Source organism: Myotis lucifugus, unplaced genomic scaffold, assembly GCF_000147115.1.
Source record: "Myotis lucifugus unplaced genomic scaffold, Myoluc2.0 scaffold_49, whole genome shotgun sequence".
In the NCBI taxonomy this organism is placed as follows: Eukaryota; Metazoa; Chordata; class Mammalia; order Chiroptera; family Vespertilionidae; genus Myotis; species Myotis lucifugus.
In genome coordinates, this window is record NW_005871097.1 from 4,585,449 (window position 1) to 4,603,945 (window position 18,497).

At 43.5% G+C, this 18,497-nt stretch overlaps 1 protein-coding gene and 1 pseudogene across 1 annotated transcript in view; both read left to right on the forward strand.

The window, feature by feature from the left end:
- On the forward strand, positions 1 to 11,426 carry LOC102436340 (annotated as a pseudogene).
- The window catches only part of ASB9 (ankyrin repeat and SOCS box containing 9), a 21,068-nt gene continuing 13,552 nt past the window's right edge, over positions 10,982 to 18,497 (forward strand). Inside the window, exons 1-3 of the mRNA XM_014455726.2 lie at positions 10,982 to 11,057; positions 11,326 to 11,565; positions 18,252 to 18,331. Coding sequence (XP_014311212.1) covers positions 11,472 to 11,565; positions 18,252 to 18,331 — 174 coding nt within the window. The 5' untranslated portion in view covers positions 10,982 to 11,057; positions 11,326 to 11,471. The remainder of the gene's footprint in view (positions 11,058 to 11,325; positions 11,566 to 18,251; positions 18,332 to 18,497) is intronic.

Below are 18,497 nucleotides of genomic sequence, written 5' to 3' on the forward strand. Positions count from 1 at the left end.
ATGTCCACTATCCACAACCTCCACTCTTTTGATTCCTTTGATGATGCAAGTAAGGGTGATGATCTGCTTCCTGCTGGCACTGAGGGTTGATTATACTAGAGGCCCGGTGCATGAAATTTGTGCATGGGTAGGGTCCCTAGGCCTGGCTGGCAATCAGGGCCAATCTGTGGGGCAACTGGCGGAGCAATCGGGGGGGGGGGCCTCTGCTGGCACCCCCCTTGGCTGGCCTGGCACCGCCTGCTTGCCAGCCCTGCAGCCGCCGGTCGCCTCCCTCTGTGGTAGGTGACCCGCAGGGCAAACGGGGGGCAGCACCAGCCTGCTCGCTGGCCCTGCCCCCCAATTGCTCTGCCACTGTGATCGGGGGGCCCCCACTGGCACCCGCCTTCCTGGCCTGGAGGCTGGGGGCAGCTCCTGCATTGAGCATCTGCCCCCTGGTGGTCAGTGCACATCATAGCAACCGGTCATTCCACCAGTCATTCCGCTGTTCAGTTGATTTGCATATTAGGCTTTTATTATATAGGATAAGAATTCAACAGAGGAGCAGCAGGGAGACCCTTACTACTGTCCAAGGGATTGCTGCTGATGATGATGATAAAAAGAAACTAGTGAAGGCTTCTAAGAAGAAATTTGCCTGCAATGGTATTGTATTTGAACATCCATAATATATGGAGAAATAACTCAGCTACAGGGTTACAACCACAAGAACAAATTCTGATTCCTCATAGAGACTGAACTGGCTAAGGATAACCAGCTGAAGGTTCATGGTTTTTTAAAAATATATTTTATTGATTTTTTTTTACAGAGAGGAAGGGAGAAAGATAGTTTGAAACATCGGTGAGAGAGAAACATCGATCAGCTGCCTCCTGCACACTCCCCACTGGAGATGTGCCCGCAACCAAGGTACATGCCCTTGACTGGAATCGAACCTGGGACCCCTCAGTCTGCAGGCCGACGCTCTATCCACTGAGCCAAACCGGCTACGGCAAGGTTCATGGGTTTTAAGTGCTTTTGGCTCACTGAAGCTAAAGTGAGGATTTTATTGCAATGAGTAGAATTTCCTTTCTGTCCATTGTCACAAGTTTAAAAACTTCACAGCTTGTAAAATGTGAGCATTTGGGGTCTGCTTTTAACTTGGACTAGTGTAGCTCCTTCATGCAATAAACTGAGAAGAGCCAAAAAATAAATAAAATACATATCATGGAACATTCAGGAATTAGAGGCTTTGTACCTTCAAAGTGTTATCCTGAGGGCATTTTTTTAGTCAACCTGTTTCTTGCTGAATGTCTGAGCTCTGTGTTAAGTCTCAGGGTGTCCTAGGGTATTCAGTCTATCTGTGACCCCAAGGAACTACAGAATCCTTCCGTTCCATCCACTTCCTGAATCTGCAGACCATGGATCTCACGAATCATGTGTATGGACCTCCCAACTCTGGTAGGTGTGTGTGTCTGTATGTGTGAATGTGTGTCTGTGTGTGTGGAGTGGGACACTCCAATCCGGAACTGAGTCTCAAGAGACCACTTTCCAGAACTGCTCCTCTGGTTCCAGAAATATGTGGAAGCAGAACAGGTCCCAGTGCCTACTTCTCAGAGTGCTGCGGTCAGTGTTTTATGATTTATGAATTTAGAGATTGGTCAGGAGGCAGTCTTTAATTTCACTTTAAAACCTACATCCATCAAGCTAGAATTAGACCATCAGAGGAATCATCTGGTTTATGTGAGGTTATATTGCTTTCTTTGGGGGGTTTTTAACACAATAGAAATTATTTCATTTTTCACAGGATGTGATATGTTTTATTCCACAAATGGTGTACTTTTTTTTTTCAATTTCAATCATATTTGAAGTGCCATAGGCTAACTTCTCAAGTCATTCAACACATTTTTACTCAGCATCTAGTATATGCCAGACACTCTTTGAGGCTGTGAAAAGTATACTTCATGTGTTAGTAGAGGCAACAGGAAATAAGCAACATGTACATATATATCATCATTTCAGAATTGATAAGTAAAATAAAGCAGATTAGGGTAAAGAGTAATAGAGAGAGCTACTATTTTTAGATAAGGTAATTAAGCAAAGACTGGTGGAGTGACTTCATTTAAAAAGAACTATTCATGTACATATCTAATATTTATTAATTTTTACTATTAAACTTTTAGTGACTTTTTTCAGTACATCGTGGTATTGTTTTATTTTTTGTTTCTTTGCCTGATTTAATATAGCAATCCTATTCTGAAAGTATTTTTGATTTCTGGTTTTCCAATAAACCATATTGCAATGATTTTCTAAGTTTCAAATCCGTTGAACTATCCTTTTAAATGGTTGTATCGTTTCCTTAGCTATTTCCATATTGCTGGATACTTATTTCTAATTTCTTGCTATTATAAATGACACTAGCTTGAACTTTGTATTTTAAGAAATGTTTTTAAATGTTTTAAGTATTGTAACTGAAAACGTGAGTTCGGCTGGCCACAATGAGAGCCAAACTCATGAGACAGATGCTGGTGCACAAAACGGTGGACTCCTGTCTCAGAGACCATTTCCCCTTCCTGCTCAAGGCTGCTATTCTTACAAGGGTAGGGAAAGGAGGTGTTTCTTTTTCTGTCCAATCATATTTCTAGCTTTTGGCGGGCTGGAGCCCTGGCCATTCATCTTTCTAGGTTTTGACTTGCTGGGTGCAAGAACCGCCCCCTGCGCCATCTTGGCCAGTTGAGGAGGCTTCCGAGGATCTCTGCTGGTCTAGAGCAGCCTAGGGGGACTGCTAGGGCCCTGTGCAATCATATTTCTAGCTTTTTATGCACTTGGTGTAAGAGCTGCCCCCTGCGGCATCTTGATCAGTTGAGTCTCCCAGAGGCTCCCTGCCGGTCTACAGCAGTGGGGGTGGGGGGAGGGATGCTGCTGGGTCCTGTCCAGTCACCTTTCTAGCTTTTGGCGGGCTGAGTCCCTGTCCAATCATTTGGGGGGGGGGCATGCTGGGTGCAAGTACCGCCCCCTGCACCATTTTGATCAGTTATCTTTCTAGCTTTTGGCGGGCTGCTGGTCTACAGCAGGGGGGGACTTGGTGCACTGGTGCAAGAACCGCCCCTGCGCCATCTTGGCCAGTTGAGGCGACCCCCATAGGCTTCCTGCCGGTCTAGGGTGGGCCCTGTCCAATCATCTTTCTAGCTTTTGGCGGGCTGGGGCCCTGTCCAATCATCTTCTAACTTGGTGCACTGGGTTCAAGAGCCGCCCTCTGCACCGTCTTTGTTAGTAGGGGAGACGGAGGCTGCAGGACCCCCGCCGGGAAGCCTGCAGTTGCTGCTGTCCTCAGCCCATCTGCCGACACCGGACACGGTGCCCGCACATCTGAGGGAGCCAGTGGGAGTCCACAGGACACCTCTGGAGGTTCCGGTGAGCCCGAGTCCTCTGCACAGCCCGCACGCGGACGAAGCGGCCAGGTAGGCCTGCGCTCTGACGGCTGCCCGCGGTAATGCTGTTTCTTAGACAGTGTTTAAAGTGGTATTTATTGATTAAGAAGACTATTTAAAATAATCATTCTCCCCAGCCGGTTTGGCTCAGTGGATAGAGCGTCGGCCTGTGGACTGAAGAGTCCCAGGTTCGGTTGCGGTCAAGGGCATGTACCTTGGTTGCGGGCACATCCCCAGTAGGGGGTGTGCAGGAGGCAGCTGGTTGATGTTTCTCTCTCGTTGATGTTTCTCTCTCGTTGATGTTTCTAACTCTCTGTCCCTCTCCCTTCCTCTCTGTAAAAAATCAATAAAATATATTAAAAAAATAAAATAATCGTTCAAAAACCATTTTATATATACACAAAATGAGTCATTTTAAGGGAAAATGATTTTTTTCTGTCTCCGTCCCCTTTATTTATTTATTTATTTATTTATTATTTTAATCTTTATTATTTTAATCTTTCTAGCTTTTGGCGGGCTGAGTCCCTGTCCAATCATTTTTTTTGGGGGGGGGGGCGTGCTGGGTGCAAGAACCGCCCCCTGCGCCATCTTGGTCAGTTGGGGAGACTCCCTGTGAGTCTAGTGTGGATATTGTCCAATCATCTTTCTAGCTTTTGGCGGGCTGGCCCTGTCCAATCATCTTCTAACTTGGTGCACTGGTGCAAGAACCGCCCCTGCGCCATCTTGGCCAGTTGAGGCGACCCCCATAGGCTCCCTGCCAGTCTAGGGTGGGCCCTGTCCAATCATCTTTCTAGCTTTTGCGGGCTGGGGCCCTGTCCAATCATCTTCTAACTTGGTGCACTGGGTTCAAGAGCCGCCCTCTGCACCGTCTTTGTTAGTAGGGGAGACGGAGGCTGCAGGACCCCCGCCGGGAAGCCTGCAGTTGCTGCTGTCCTCAGCCCATCTGCCGACACCGGACACGGTGCCCGCACATCTGAGGGAGCCAGTGGGAGTCCACAGGACACCTCTGGAGGTTCCGGTGAGCCCGAGTCCTCTGCACAGCCCGCACGCGGACGAAGCGGCCAGGTAGGCCTGCGCTCTGACGGCTGCCCGTGGTAATGCTGTTTCTTAGACAGTGTTTAAAGTGGTATTTATTAAGAAGACTATTTAAAATAATCATTCACCCCAGCCGGTTTGGCTCAGTGGATAGAGCGTCGGCCTGTGGACTGAAGAGTCCCAGGTTCGGTTGTGGTCAAGGGCATGTACCTTGGTTGCGGGCACATCCCCAGTAGGGGGTGTGCAGGAGGGAGCTGATTGATATTTTTCTCTCCGTGTTTCTAACTCTCTGTCCCTCTCCCTGCCTCTCTGTAAAAAATCAATAAAATATATTAAAAAAATAAAATAATCGTTCAAAAACCATTTTATATATACACAAAATGAGTCATTTTAAGAGAAAAATGATTTTTTTCTGTCTCTGTCCCCTTTATTTATTTATTTATTTATTTATGTATTTATTATTTTAATCTTTATTATTGAAAGTATTATGTAAGTCCTCCCCCCCCCATTAATCTCTTCCAGCTCAGCCCCGTTCCCCCCTTTCACTCCCCCGCCCCTGCCCAGGCCCTCACTACCCCATTATCTGTGCATGTATTCATACACATTCATTGGTTGATATCTTTCCACCTACCCTCCCCTGCCTTCTAAGTGAAATAAGCCAGTCAGAGAAAGGCAACTATCATATGGTTTCACTCATATGTGGAATCTAAGTAACCAGATAAACTGAGGGGGAAAAATAGACCCCAGAGACATAGAAGCATGAACAGACTGTTGAACCTCAGAGGGAAGGGAAAATATTTTAATTACCAAATACCCAATATTACTTATTCATATACCATGTGTCTCTGTAGCATGTATCCATTCATTATTTATTTGACTGTATCCATCATCTGCTTTGACTCATTATTTAAAAGAATAAGTTTACCTGTGTCACTTGAAGATTTAAGCTTCAATTCTTTTAAAATCCTTTAAGTTGTTTATATGGTTGGGTATGTCATTCAACATCTCTAAGTTTTGTTGTTTTTGTTCATTTTACTAAGGAACTGTTTTTCCCAAAGTAATTCTTCTTCCTGATATTTCTAATGTTGCCATGTCACATAAACCTGAGGTTTACAGATGATTCATTTTTCAGTAACAATACTCATTGCAAGAAGTTTTTATGCACTTAACACAAAGAGAACAGCTGATGTTTCAGAGACATTGCCTGAAGCTGTCATGGTGAGGGATAAACCTTGAATAGTCACAGCTTGTGGGGGCGGGGTGCTCTCTTCTCCCATCACAAATCATTGCCAGGGGCCGCTCCTGCATGGGCATTTGCATACAGAATATATCATCTTTTTTCTTTAGCAGAGTACTAGGATGAATACATGGTCACACTCAGAATAGCAACTTCAAATAGTAATATGAGTTTAACCTGAAACAATTTTTTAGAAATATTTTTTATTGATTTTTTACAGAGAGGAAGGGAGAGGGATAGAGAGTTAGAAACATCGACGAGAGAAACATCGATCAGCTGCCTCCTGCACACCCCCTACTGGGGATGTGCCCGCAACCAAGGTACATGCCCTTGACAGGAATCGAACCTGGGACCTTTCAGTCCGCAGGCCGACGCTCTATCCACTGAGCCAAACCAGTTAGGGCTAACCTGAAACAATTTTATACCAGGTTTTTGTTTCCATTTATTAATTATTCTTCCTTTACCATTGTTGTATCTTGAAAATTTTTCAGCTTACAGAAAAATTGCAAGAATAATACAATGAATATTTGTATGTACATAAACATAGTATATGCATGTGTGTGCACACACCTACATAATATATATATGTAAGCACATGTGTAATTAATACATATAAAATATTTTCTAAATGAACCTTTTGTGAATAAACCATGGGCCTCATGATTCTTTACCAGAGCTTGGATTAGGATGAGGTGAGTGAGGCAGAAAATTTAAAGGGTCACCAAAAAACTCATTCATCAGAATAAATATTTTAGTGCAATATTTTAAAATTCAGTGTTAAATAAAAAAGCCCGTGATGACTATAACATTAAAAATTTTAAAGAGAAGCTGTTGTTTGTTTTATCACCCTGCATAACTGTACAATGATAATAGTGTTTCCAATCAGCCTGCGGTGCTGGGACATGTAGCTGTTGGGTTTTAGAAGAATGACAATGGCTTTCAAACGGTTTGGGCAGTGTGGGCTTTATATATACTCATGTGTTTTGGTTGTAGAGCCTGCATTAACTTTTTGATGCAAAATGTGCACATAGGGGCGCACATTTCTCCATTTGTGTCATGCTCCCACATGGCCCTGCACTAAACACTTCAGTGTGCATCTCCCAAGAACACAGAGATTCTTCTACATAACTTGGTGCAGTGGCCACATGCAGGAAGTTTGACATTGATGTACTATGATTATCTGATATATGTCCATTTTAAGTTCCCATGATTGTGGCACTGATGTCTTTTATGCCTTGTCCCCTATCCCCCCCCCCAAATCAGGATCCAGTAAAAGCTTATGCATTACATTTAGTTATCAAGTCTCTTTATTCTCCTTTCATCTAGAAAGCCTCCCCCATTTTGTCCTTCACACCATTGACATTTTTGAAGAGTCCAGATCCATTGTTATGTAGACTATCTCTCAATTTTTATTTGCCTTTTTCCTCAAGAATACTTCATCATGCCAGGTTTTTAAAAACATATTCCTGTTCGAGTCTTATTATACAGCTAGATGGAATAGGAATGAGTGACTGCTTTGTAATGAATGATGTTGCTTTTTAAAAGTAGCAACATAAGATATCTCTGTGCAGAGCCAGTTATGTGAGAACAACTGAAACAGATGGGATTTGTTCTGGAAAAGTAGTTCATTCCAAATTATCAGAGGAAATGTATTCCTTTTAGGTTTTAGAGATTTTGTGCTAGAAAAATTGCTGACTAGAATGACAAGGGGTTTCAGCTCCTGGGCCAGCTTTGGCTGATTGGAGGTGACGTTCAAGGCCTCCCAAGGCCTCAAGAGGAAAGAGTCACCATTAATGATGTCTGCCATGGACAGCTAGGTGAGGGGTGGGGATGAGGATGCAGCTAGTGTTAGGACTGCACTAGATAAGAAGTGACTGTGGCCTTATGCTGCTGCAGGCCATAATTCTTACCTAACCTGGGCCAAGTTTCCTGAACATGTAGACATAAAACATCGAGGACTGACTAGAAGTTGGTAAGATTGTTTTCTTGTGGCTCATTGTAACTATTTTTCTATAAGCACAGCTCATACTTACATAATTCAACTTTATCCTCAGACAGATCTTTAAAAATGCATGAGCTTCTATTGTAATGGTTTTCTAATTTCCAACTAAAAGAAATGGTTAAAAAAAATAGTTCCCATCCTCTAATATTTACAAGTATTGATCAACATTATAAATATAATAAGATTAAAAGCTGATTAACTCCCTCTCAGGTACTAAGGGAACAACCTGGAAATCTTTATTGTCATTTTGGACAACAGACTTAAATTTGAGTATGGAACAACCTTATCTTCTTGGAATTTAATTAAAGGTAAATAAAGAAGCTGTACTATGAAGATTTTACTCAGAAAGAAGGGTGATGGCATCCAGCTCCTCCATTATGCCCCTTTGTTAACTCCTTGTCATACAATCTAGTTGGGAGTAAATTTCTCCTTCTTTGCCAAATGCATGTTTTATTGTTCTTCATATCTTTCCTGTTGGAGTGGTGAACCATGTATATGCTAATGGACTTCTCAGTTAATTCTGCAAATAGAGTTGAAGGGCAATTTGGCAGTGCTGATCTCAATTTTAAGTGGACACCCTTCTTTCAAATTGAAAATTTTATTGAGATCATTGTAAATTCACATGCAGTTGTTAGAAATAATATAAAAAGATCTCCTGTGGCTTTGCCCAGTTTTACTTTTGCAAAACTGTAGTATAATATTGAAACTGGGCACAATGGGTCTGAGGTCGCCTGTCACAACTTGAGCCAAATTAAGCAGAGACAAGGTTGAATCATATATGAGTGTTTATTCCAATAATGCGGGCAATATGGGGAGAGCAGTTGGTCACTCTGGAAATTCTGCTCTGACCCCTCTTGCTGGTTGGTTGATTATATACATAAGAGGAAGAAGATAGCTACGTGTAGCTGCGAGCTGCAAAGTGTAACATGGAAAGGGGAGGATAGGGTCTGCAGTCCGGCTTTCAGGAGCTCAAAGTCCGATAACAAGGTGGCTAATCTTCTATGATGTTGCAAGCAGCTCAGCCCGTTCCTGGGACCAGAGCATGGTCAGCATTCCTGAGAAAACTGGAGGGGGTCAGGCTCTGGCAACAGCAACAGAATCAAATCATGTCCTGTCCTTGTTCTGTTCTCAAAATGTATTTCTTTTCTGAATAATGGACCCATTGAGGCATCTTATCTTTTTACAGCCTTGTTTCGTCCTCCAGCTTCCCAGGGTCTGTAAGAAAACTTCTCATCTATACTTAGTAAGGTGAATGATTATTAGACAACTGTGGCTCTATTCTTATTACATGCCCTTCCCCACTATCAATATCACAACCAGGACATTATCAGTAACACATCTACTAATCTCGTTCAGAATTCTTCATTTTGATTTGTACTCCTGTGTGTGTCTTTAGTTCTAGAGAAATTATCACGTATATGAACACACCTTTGACTCAGTATTTCCACTCTTAGGAATCTCTCCTCCAGAAATATTTGCATGTGTGCAGAACTCTACATGTAAGGAAATAGGGACTCAGTATTTTTGTAATCCTATATAATAGAAGGGTAATATGCAAATTGACTCTAACAGCAGAACGACTGGGAATGACTGGTCACTATGACACACACTGACCACCAGGGGGCAGGTGCTCAATGCAGGAGATGCCCCCTGGTGGTCAGTGTGCTCCCACAGGGGAGCTCTGCTCAGCCACAAGCCAAGCTGATGGCTGCCAGCACAGCGGTGGTGGTGGGAGCCTCTCCCACCTCCTCAGCAGTGCTAAGGATGTCCGACTGCAGCTTAGACCTGCTCCCCACTGGCAAGTGGACATCCCCTGAGGGGTCCTGGGCTGCCAGAGGGATATGTGACTGCCAGCTTAGGCCTCATCCCCTGGAGAGTGGGCCTAAGCCAGCAGATGGACATCCCTCGAGGGGTCCCAGACTGTAAGAGGGCATAGGCCTGGCTGAGGGACCCCCCCGAGTGTACACATTTTTGTGCACCAGGCCTCTAGTCATAAATAAAATGGTAACATTCTACCTCCATCTTATGGAAATGATAAAATACTTTTGGAACAATATGGGATACTTCCAGTGGTGACTAAAAACAGGGACATAGTTCTATGTGCTGAAATGTAAAGAGCTCCAAGACAAAGTAAGTGTAAAAAAACATAGAACTATATGATAATACTAGAAGTTCGTTGCAGGAGGATTCCTGCAAGAATAGGGCTTCCTTGGGCCAATCGCACCGCCAAGCCCCTCCGCCCAGGGCTGCAGACGGGGGTCCTGCCCACCCAGGGTTGCACACAGGGGTTCCGGCTGGGGGCGGGGCTTAGGCAGCGCATTCACTCCACCAAACCCCTCTGCCCAGGGCCGCACACGGGGATCCCGGCTGGGGGCAGGGCTTAGGTGGCACACAGGGGCTGGATGGCGGCTTGCGCTGGCCTGCCCTGTCTGCAGTATGCGAATTAGCCGCCACCTTTGTTGGCAGTTAATTTGCATATCACACTGATTAGCCAATGGGAGGTATAGTCAATTACCATGTTTGTCTATTATTAGGTTAGATAATTACAATTATGTGAAAATTATAAGGGGATAAATGTATATGTATACATATGTATACATGGAAATGTATTACGAAATATAAATGACTCTCCTCAAACTGCTAACAATGGCCACCATGTTTTTCAACTGAGGATCCATAAGTCTGAAACAGTGAGGCTACTCTGCAATCATTTCACAGCCAGACTCTGCTTGATATTCACTCAGTCTTCCCTGATGGGGAAGCAAAACTCCGTTCTGGAAGAGGAGTAGCTGGAGTCTAGGGATGCCCGTCAGCTAGAACCAGCACCCAGAGGTGTGGCGAAGCAGGGCATATCTGCAAAGACACATGTACAAAAAGCAAATATTTTGTAAAGGCAAGACTTTCAAAAACTAAAACTTTATAATTAACAATAACATAGCAGGCTTCTTTCATGCCCCCATGCCAGCCAGCAATCCATTTTTCAATAGTAACCATTAATTATTTACTTAGAAGTTAATGTATAATGTGTGGAGGAAGGGTGATATAGGGCATTTAATGAAATCCTTGCAGTTGGAAGGAAGAAAATAAAAGTTCTTTCTAAGTTTGCATGTTTGTAGCATATAGACACATTTTCCCATAAGAAACTCCCAGAAAAATTGAAACCACATGTGCAGATGGCCAGGGCGTACTGGGCATGTTGCTGTGCAAGCAGTTCAGCAGGGCTGCAGCAACACCAGCTTTGTCTGCTCTTGGGTTCTGGGACTTGTCTCAACAGGAAGCCCCCAAATAACGAAAGGATCCCAGCAGGGGAATGAGGCTGCAGCCAGGAACAAGGTTTCCTTCACCCCCACCCTGTTCCTTCGCTCTCCAAAAGTTACAAAGTGTGAGTTTCCTTCCTGATAACCCCAAGCCTTCCTCACTGATTGGTCTCAGTTTTAGAAAGGACGTGACATCAGCAGCTTTATAGACTTGGGGCTAGGGGGCTGTTGTGGGCTTTAGCCAGCCTCCAGAGAGCTAGGTGGTGCGTGTATCTGAGTGTGTGTGTGTGTGTGTGTGTGAGAGAGAGAGAGAGAGAGAGAGAGAGAGAGAGAGAGAGAGAACAACCACAGGTAGTACTCAGATTACTGTGCCTGTTCTTTTCTCTGTTGCAGACGGCTATTCCTACCATCTGACCAGGACGGTGCAGCTCAGCCAGCCACTGCACTGGAATTTCCCAGGAGCCGGGGGAGCCTGGAATTTGGACTTTTCCTGACCAACTGAAGTGGAACAGGGAGCTTGACTGACCCAGGAGAGCACAATGGATCGCGAACCACCAAGCAGGATTGGCAGCAAGCCCTCAGATCTAGGAGACTTTTCTGCCACCAGGTTTCTCTCAAATCCACTGATGGGAGGTGAGTCTAGGGGTTGTGAAATCAGAGTGCTGGGGAGGTTGGTTAATGGAGAGGGAGAGAAGAGGGCTGGGCAATTTTAGTGGCTCATTAGTAGATATGTCCATGGGGCAGTTTGCTAGGCAGATGCACACGGCTTGCTAGTATATATTCTTTACACAATTGTTCAAAAATGTGTCCAGCAATATCTACAGAGTCCTATAGACCATAGAGAGCTGTCAGTGTTTATTTTCTGGTAAAAACTTTAACTCCAAAGGTCAAATATATCACATTACATTGGGGGTTTAAAAGTTACTTATAAATAGAAACATTTTTACTGCCAAAACATTTATTAAGAAGTTTTTTGGTATTTGGAATTGACGTGGGGCTGGGTTAATAAAGCATGTTCAAACATTGAGCACTAAAGTGATTGATTCACTTTAAAAGGAACCTTGCCCGGATGGTGTTGCTCAGTGGTTGAGTGTCGACTTATGAACCAGGAGGTCACGGTTCAATTCTGGTCAGGGCACATTTCCAGGTTGTGGGCTCCATCCCTAGTGGGGGGTGTGCAGGAGGCAGCCAATCAATGATTCTCTCTCACCATTGATGTTTCTGTCTCTCCCTCTCCCTGCCTGGCTGAAATCAATAAAAAAATATATTTAAAACATACAAGGAACCTTATTTTTAAAAAACTTTGGGGACAAATCTTACAGGAATGATTATCACCTGTCAGGTGGTGTCTTTGCTAATGTATAGAGTCTACACCTCCAGGAAACAGTCATTTCCTGTGAGAATTCATCAGGTTCCTGCTAACTGAAAGTATTCTGAAAAATGGTGGAGGCATTTGAGAAAAGATTATTATATCCAGCACCCTGGTAGACTGCTCATAACACTTGCAATCAGTAAGCAGGGACCCTGCAGTCAGCTAGAACTTATTAATTTCCTACTATATAAGTGCTGAAAGGGGGAAAAACCCGAATAAGACACAAAATGCTTTTCCTCTGAATTAATTGAACAGATAAGACTGCTCATTCATTCATTCATTTTTCCCATTTTGCTTGTAAAGTGAGCAGAACACTTAACAGTGAGTGGGATTTGGATCCGCAAAGGCAGAACTGGATTAATCATCTGGGTTGAGCATAGACTTGGATCAGTAAAAAGCAGAGTGGCACCGAAAATCACTTTTTAAAATGATTTTGATAAATATATTTGCGAAATAGTAAACCAATCAATATGGGAAAGAATCAGTAATTTAGTGGTTGACTTCCACAGGATTATTTTACAGCTAAGTATTATGTTTATTTTCATATGAGAGAGAGGTGACAAACACTTTTCACTTTTGAGGGTTTCTAAAGGTCCCAATCCAAACCCTGGTTGGGGCTGGATGAGTGGGGTGGGGGTGGACAGGTGTAAATATACTTCAAAATACAATACTTAAAAAGTGAACACAGCCCTAACTAGTTTGTCTCAGTGGATAGTCAGCCCGTGGACTTAAGTGTCCCGGGTTCGATTCCGGCAAGGGCATGTACCTTGTTGCGGACTCGATCCCCAGTAGGGGGCGTGCAGGAGGCAGCTGATCGATGATTCTTCCTCATCATTAATGTTTCTCTCTTTCTCTCCCACCTCTCTGTAAAAATCAATAAAAATACTTAAAGTGACCACACTGTCACAACTAGAATGCAGTTTCTTAGAAAGTCTAGTGAGAACAAGTTTGGAGAGATGAAGCCCAATAATGAAACTTCAAAAGGTAGGTGGCAGAGTTAGCTTATGAGGCAGAGAATTGGGAGCCATCAGTGATTCTGGAACAGGGATCCGGCAATAATTAAGACTGTAGTAAAAGAAACTGGTAGCCATAATCAGGATGGATTATGGTAGGATCACGGGAAATTCTTGCGCTAACCCACAGGTTCTCAAACTCTCATGTGCACCAGCATCCCTGGAGGGTGTGATAAGATGCAGAGGCTGGGCCCCACCCCCAGGGCTTCTGATGCAGTGGTAGGTCTGGGATAAGGCTGAGAATCTGCATTTATAAAAGGTGATGCTGATCGTGCTATTTGGGGACTACACCTTGAGAACCATTGCACTAATCCAAGCATGAACCTCACATTTGGATCAAACTTAGAAATGACAGAGAAAGGGAAAATATGAGTGATCATTTCAAAAGAAAGATAAATCAGACTATGTTGCTTTATTAAATATTAGGGCTAAAGGAGAGAAAGCAGCCCAAATTGTAAAGTTTTCAAGCCTAAACTAATGTCAGATAAGAGGGCTAGACAAAAGAGAAGTTGGGAGGGGGAGCTGCTTGCTAGCAGAATGAGGAAGGGAGATCTGTTTTGACCATAAAAGTTCCAATGGCCAATGCACAGCCTGATGATGTGGGACTGAGGCTGGGGAACGATTACAGGGCAGGGTCTGAATCGCATAGGGTAGGAATGACCCTAACTCAGTGGTTGGCAGACTGCGGATCGCGAGCCACATGCGGCTCTTTGGCCCCTTGAGTGTGGCTCTTCCACAAAATACCATGTGCGGGCACGCACGTACAGTGTGATTGAAACTTCGTGGCCCATGCGCAGAAGTCGGTATTTTGTGGAAGAGCCGTACTCAAGGGGCCAAAGAGCTGCATGTGGCTCGCGAGCCGCAGTTTGCTGACCACTGCCCTACCCTTTCACGTTTCAAAGACTGAAGGCAAATGTTTCCACTCTCTTGGAGCATCTCTTTTTTCCCCCTTGACCTTGCAAAAGGTTTCTTAGGATGGAAACATTTATGCTTCTGTTGGCATCACTGGGGGCTCTCGGAGCTTCTTTAATAGCTCTTTTTAGAATGTACCAATTAGTGCATTTTAAATCTCTTCTGAAATAATGGAAATTTAAAAAATGATTACAGAAATTACAACAAAAATGAAGCGGCAGCCTTTCTAATGTGCTGCAGGGTTTGATGGAGACTCAATTTGAAAGAAAGGTAAGTTTAATGGCACTAATTGGAGGACTTATGCAGTGTTTTTGTTAGGACAGCTTCCTGCCCCATTTTGGATCTATGGTATTGCCACTGACCTCATTTAGTATCTATTTTTTGGTGGTAAAACCAATAGACCCTGGCTGAACAAACGCTGGGGAAGAATCTTTAACATACTGGTACATCAAGGGCTTGGATAATGTGTTCTATACTGATCATGGCTCTTGAGTTTCAAAGAGTTTGGCGTCAGTGGAAAGGGGATTGTGACCTTGAATCTCCCTTTCTTCCATAGTCTCCTACTGTGAGCATCGCCCGTGTTCTGGTAGGAAAATGTCCCCTTTCCCATTGATTTTCCTCTTTCCAGTTATCAGCAGGAAGGCAGGCAAGGCAGCTTCTGGGTTTACTTTACATGAGTTGCCTGCTTGGGGTGTGGGCTCTAGAAAACCCTGGAGAAAAATCTCTCGGATATCTCTTCAGTGTTTTTCAAGAGCTAAAGTGTGTGTACTAACCCTTGTTGCAAATTATACCATTTGCTAAACTATACATATACATATACTGGTATGTGTATATATACATATAAACGTACATATATAGATACAAACACACACACATATATGTATATGCATATATACATACATAATTCATGCTCTCAATGCTAGAAAAATATCAGCCTTTCATTGTCACAATTTTAAATTTTCATGTAATCATTCAATTGTTCAGTGACCCGTGAGGCTAAAGTCCTTGTATACATTTGAGATGAATTTTGCCTTTGGTCCTTGTAAAGGCAAAATTCATCTCAAATGTATACAAGGACTTTAGCCTCTTCCAGATGTCCTTCTGGATAAAGCCACAATGGTGGGGGCCAAAGCAGAGGCAGTTAGGGGCAATCAGGCTGGCAGGGGAGAGCAGTTAGGAGGCGATGAGGCCAGCAGGGGAGAACAGTTAGTTAGGGGCGATGAGGCCAGCAGGGGAGAGCAGTTAGGGGGAAATCAGGCCAGCAGGCAGAGGCAGTTAGGGGCGATCAGGCAGGCAGGCAGGCAAGCGGTTAGGAACCAGCGGTACCGGATTGCAAGAGGGATGTCTGACTGCCAGTTTAAACTGGCAGTCAGACAACCCCCGAGGGGGTCCCAGATTGGAGACGGTGCAGGCCGGGCTGAGGGATGCACCCCCCCTGTGCATAAATTTCATGCACCGGGCCTCTAGTATGATTATGTTTATATGTAATGTCCAGAATAGGTAAATCCATAGAGACAGAAAAGAGACCAATGTTTTCCAGGGGTTGGTGAGTTAGAAATGGGGAGTGACTGCTAATGGGCAAGGGTTTCTTTTGGGGAAGATAAAGTTGTCCTGAAATTGACTGTGGTGATGGTTGCACTACTCTGAATGTACTAGAAACCATTGAATTGTAGATTTAAATGAGTGAATTGTACAGAATGTGAATTAGAACTCAATAAAGCTGTTAGATAGATATTGTCAACCTCTACCACATGTATCAGGACAATGCCCGGTGCTTCTCAAAGACACATATGTCTGTGCTCTGTAAATGCTACATTCTAAAGCAGGGGTACAAGACCTCAGGTAGCTTTTTTTCTCTTCAAGAAGTACATAATTCTTAATTTACACTAAATAGAAGGAGTAATGATTCCATGATGAATGAATAGAAAGTAAAGCCCATTTTTGTCTACACTTGATAATGTAATTGCATCATTTTAATGAAATCTAAACAGATTTGCCATTTAGGACCCAAATTACCTGTCTGGACTGTTTAGTCTGTCACCTCTAATTACCTGAGGTTGCCTTAAGAAAGGTTGAGAAGTGTGGCAGCTGAGCACTTGGAAGGAAAAACAGATTACTCATCACACACGGTGATCTATTAGGGTCCATTTGCAAATCTATTTACAACTGATTTTCAAAACCTTTTTACGTTTTTGGCTCTTTTCACAAGATTTGGTGTGGATGGTATTTTGCATTAGCACCAATAGGGCAGCATTAGTTGTCCTTTAATTCTAATTGAGAAAGAAATATTTCTGTTTCTGCAGTGTAGATTGTAGGCTCTAAATCAGGGGTCCTCAAACTACGGCCCGCGGGCCACATGCGGCCCGCCGAAAACATTTATCCGGCCCGCCGGGTGTTTTTGCTGCCGCTGCCTGTCCTTGCTTAGCAGCTGACTCGTCCCAGGCCTGCAGTGCGCATGTGTGGAATGTCTGAGGGACAGTGAACTGGCCCCCTGTTTAAAAAGTTTGAGGACCTCTGCTCTAAGTGCTAGAAGCAGCAATATTTTTTTTTCTGAGAGAAGTAAGAAACTCAGAAGGCTTTGAGGAGACTGGGTTTCTACTGAGCCTGTTTTTTGAGGTAGGAAAAACCACTTTCTTAAGGTGCCTCATGCACATCAGTGAGCTCAGAAGGAAAGCATTGGATGGGCAGTTTGTAGGTAGACTCAGTCAGCTTCCCCTTACCTATTACATGCTCCATGAATCCATCTGGGAAGATGGTAATTTGCTCACTGGGACAGATTTTCCGGGACATTGCTAGCTCTATGGAGCAGGCAGACCTCAGCCAACACGTGTCAAGTACAAAGCATTCTTGCCTCTTTCTTTATGGCCTTTCAACTTGCAAAGCATCAGTAACTACCCAGGTTCTCCAGGTCTCAGCTTTTAGGAAACAGCAATTCCTTTACAAGATGTCACTGGCATTAGACCACTCTGCCTTTTCTGTGTGCAGTAGTGGGCAGAGCTGGAACTGAAGTGGGCAGAGCTGGAGCTAAAGCAAGCTCAGAAGAGCTTTTTCACATTCTGACTTCCTGCATTTGTTCTGGAAATCAGTCGCAGTTTAAGACAAGAAAAATTCATGTCTGTGCCTCATTCAGATTAGATCCACACTCAATTAGAAAGAGGAAAGCATTTAATGTGTGGGGATAGGGTTTACAGGCTTCCTTCCTAAGAATGTGTGTTCCTTCCAAATGGTTGTGGAACAAATATGCTATTTTAAATAGCAGTGATTATGGGGTGTAATCAAGACTCTCTGTTTAGTGTTAGGGCATGATAATAATAGTATCTAATAGGTATTGAGCCTTGGTTAAGTATACTGCTGTTCTCACTTCACAGAGAAGGAAACTGAAGCTTAGGGCCTGTCCAGGGACCCACAGCTCAGAAGAAATCAAGTGGATCTGAATCCAGATCTTTCTCTTAACCACCTTAGCACACTGCCTTTGGAAGTAAATAATGTCCCTGTTACAAGTCAGACTGAGCTCTGATTTGCACTTGATACTGGGACAGGAGGTATAGATGTAGATTTAGATTTGATTCCATACCTAATGGTGTATGTAATTACCTGATTACTACTATTAGTATATGGCACTGTTTGCTGAGATGCCAAAGTTTGTATTTCATGTAGGAAACTAGACTGGCAACCGCAGCTTAACACATTAATGCTGGTAATTAGTGAAGCTCTAACTTAACTAAATGGACCATTTGAAATCAGTGTGTAAATGGAAGTACAGTAATCCATCTGTCATCCCACTCTACCTCTTTTGTCCTTAGTTTGGATACTGGATGTAGTTCTTTAGCCACCTAGACATTTCTAATAAACTGTGTACAAAAAACATCAATAAAGGGGAGAAATGCTGAAGTCCTGATAGGGCTTTTGGTTGATGGACTCCAACCAATAATGCCCATTAGGCTCTTATTTGATGGACAAGGATGAGCCTCCAGTCTAAAGTACATAAGCTGGATGTAACCTGTTCCTCCCTTTCCATACAGGTGTTGAGTCTGATTGGTCTCCAATGCATGAAGCTGCAATCAATGGGCGTCTGCTCTCTTTGAGGCGTCTCATCAGCCAGGTAGGTAGCTTTTTGAGAAAAAAAAGATAAACATTAAGCACATCCTATTGCTCACCACACTGAGAAAAAAATCATAGTCTGATATTAAAATATAAATTCCTCAGCAAAGTGAGGCAAATCTGATCCTATTCAACCATTTTTAAAATTTGGAGGCTGGCATAATACT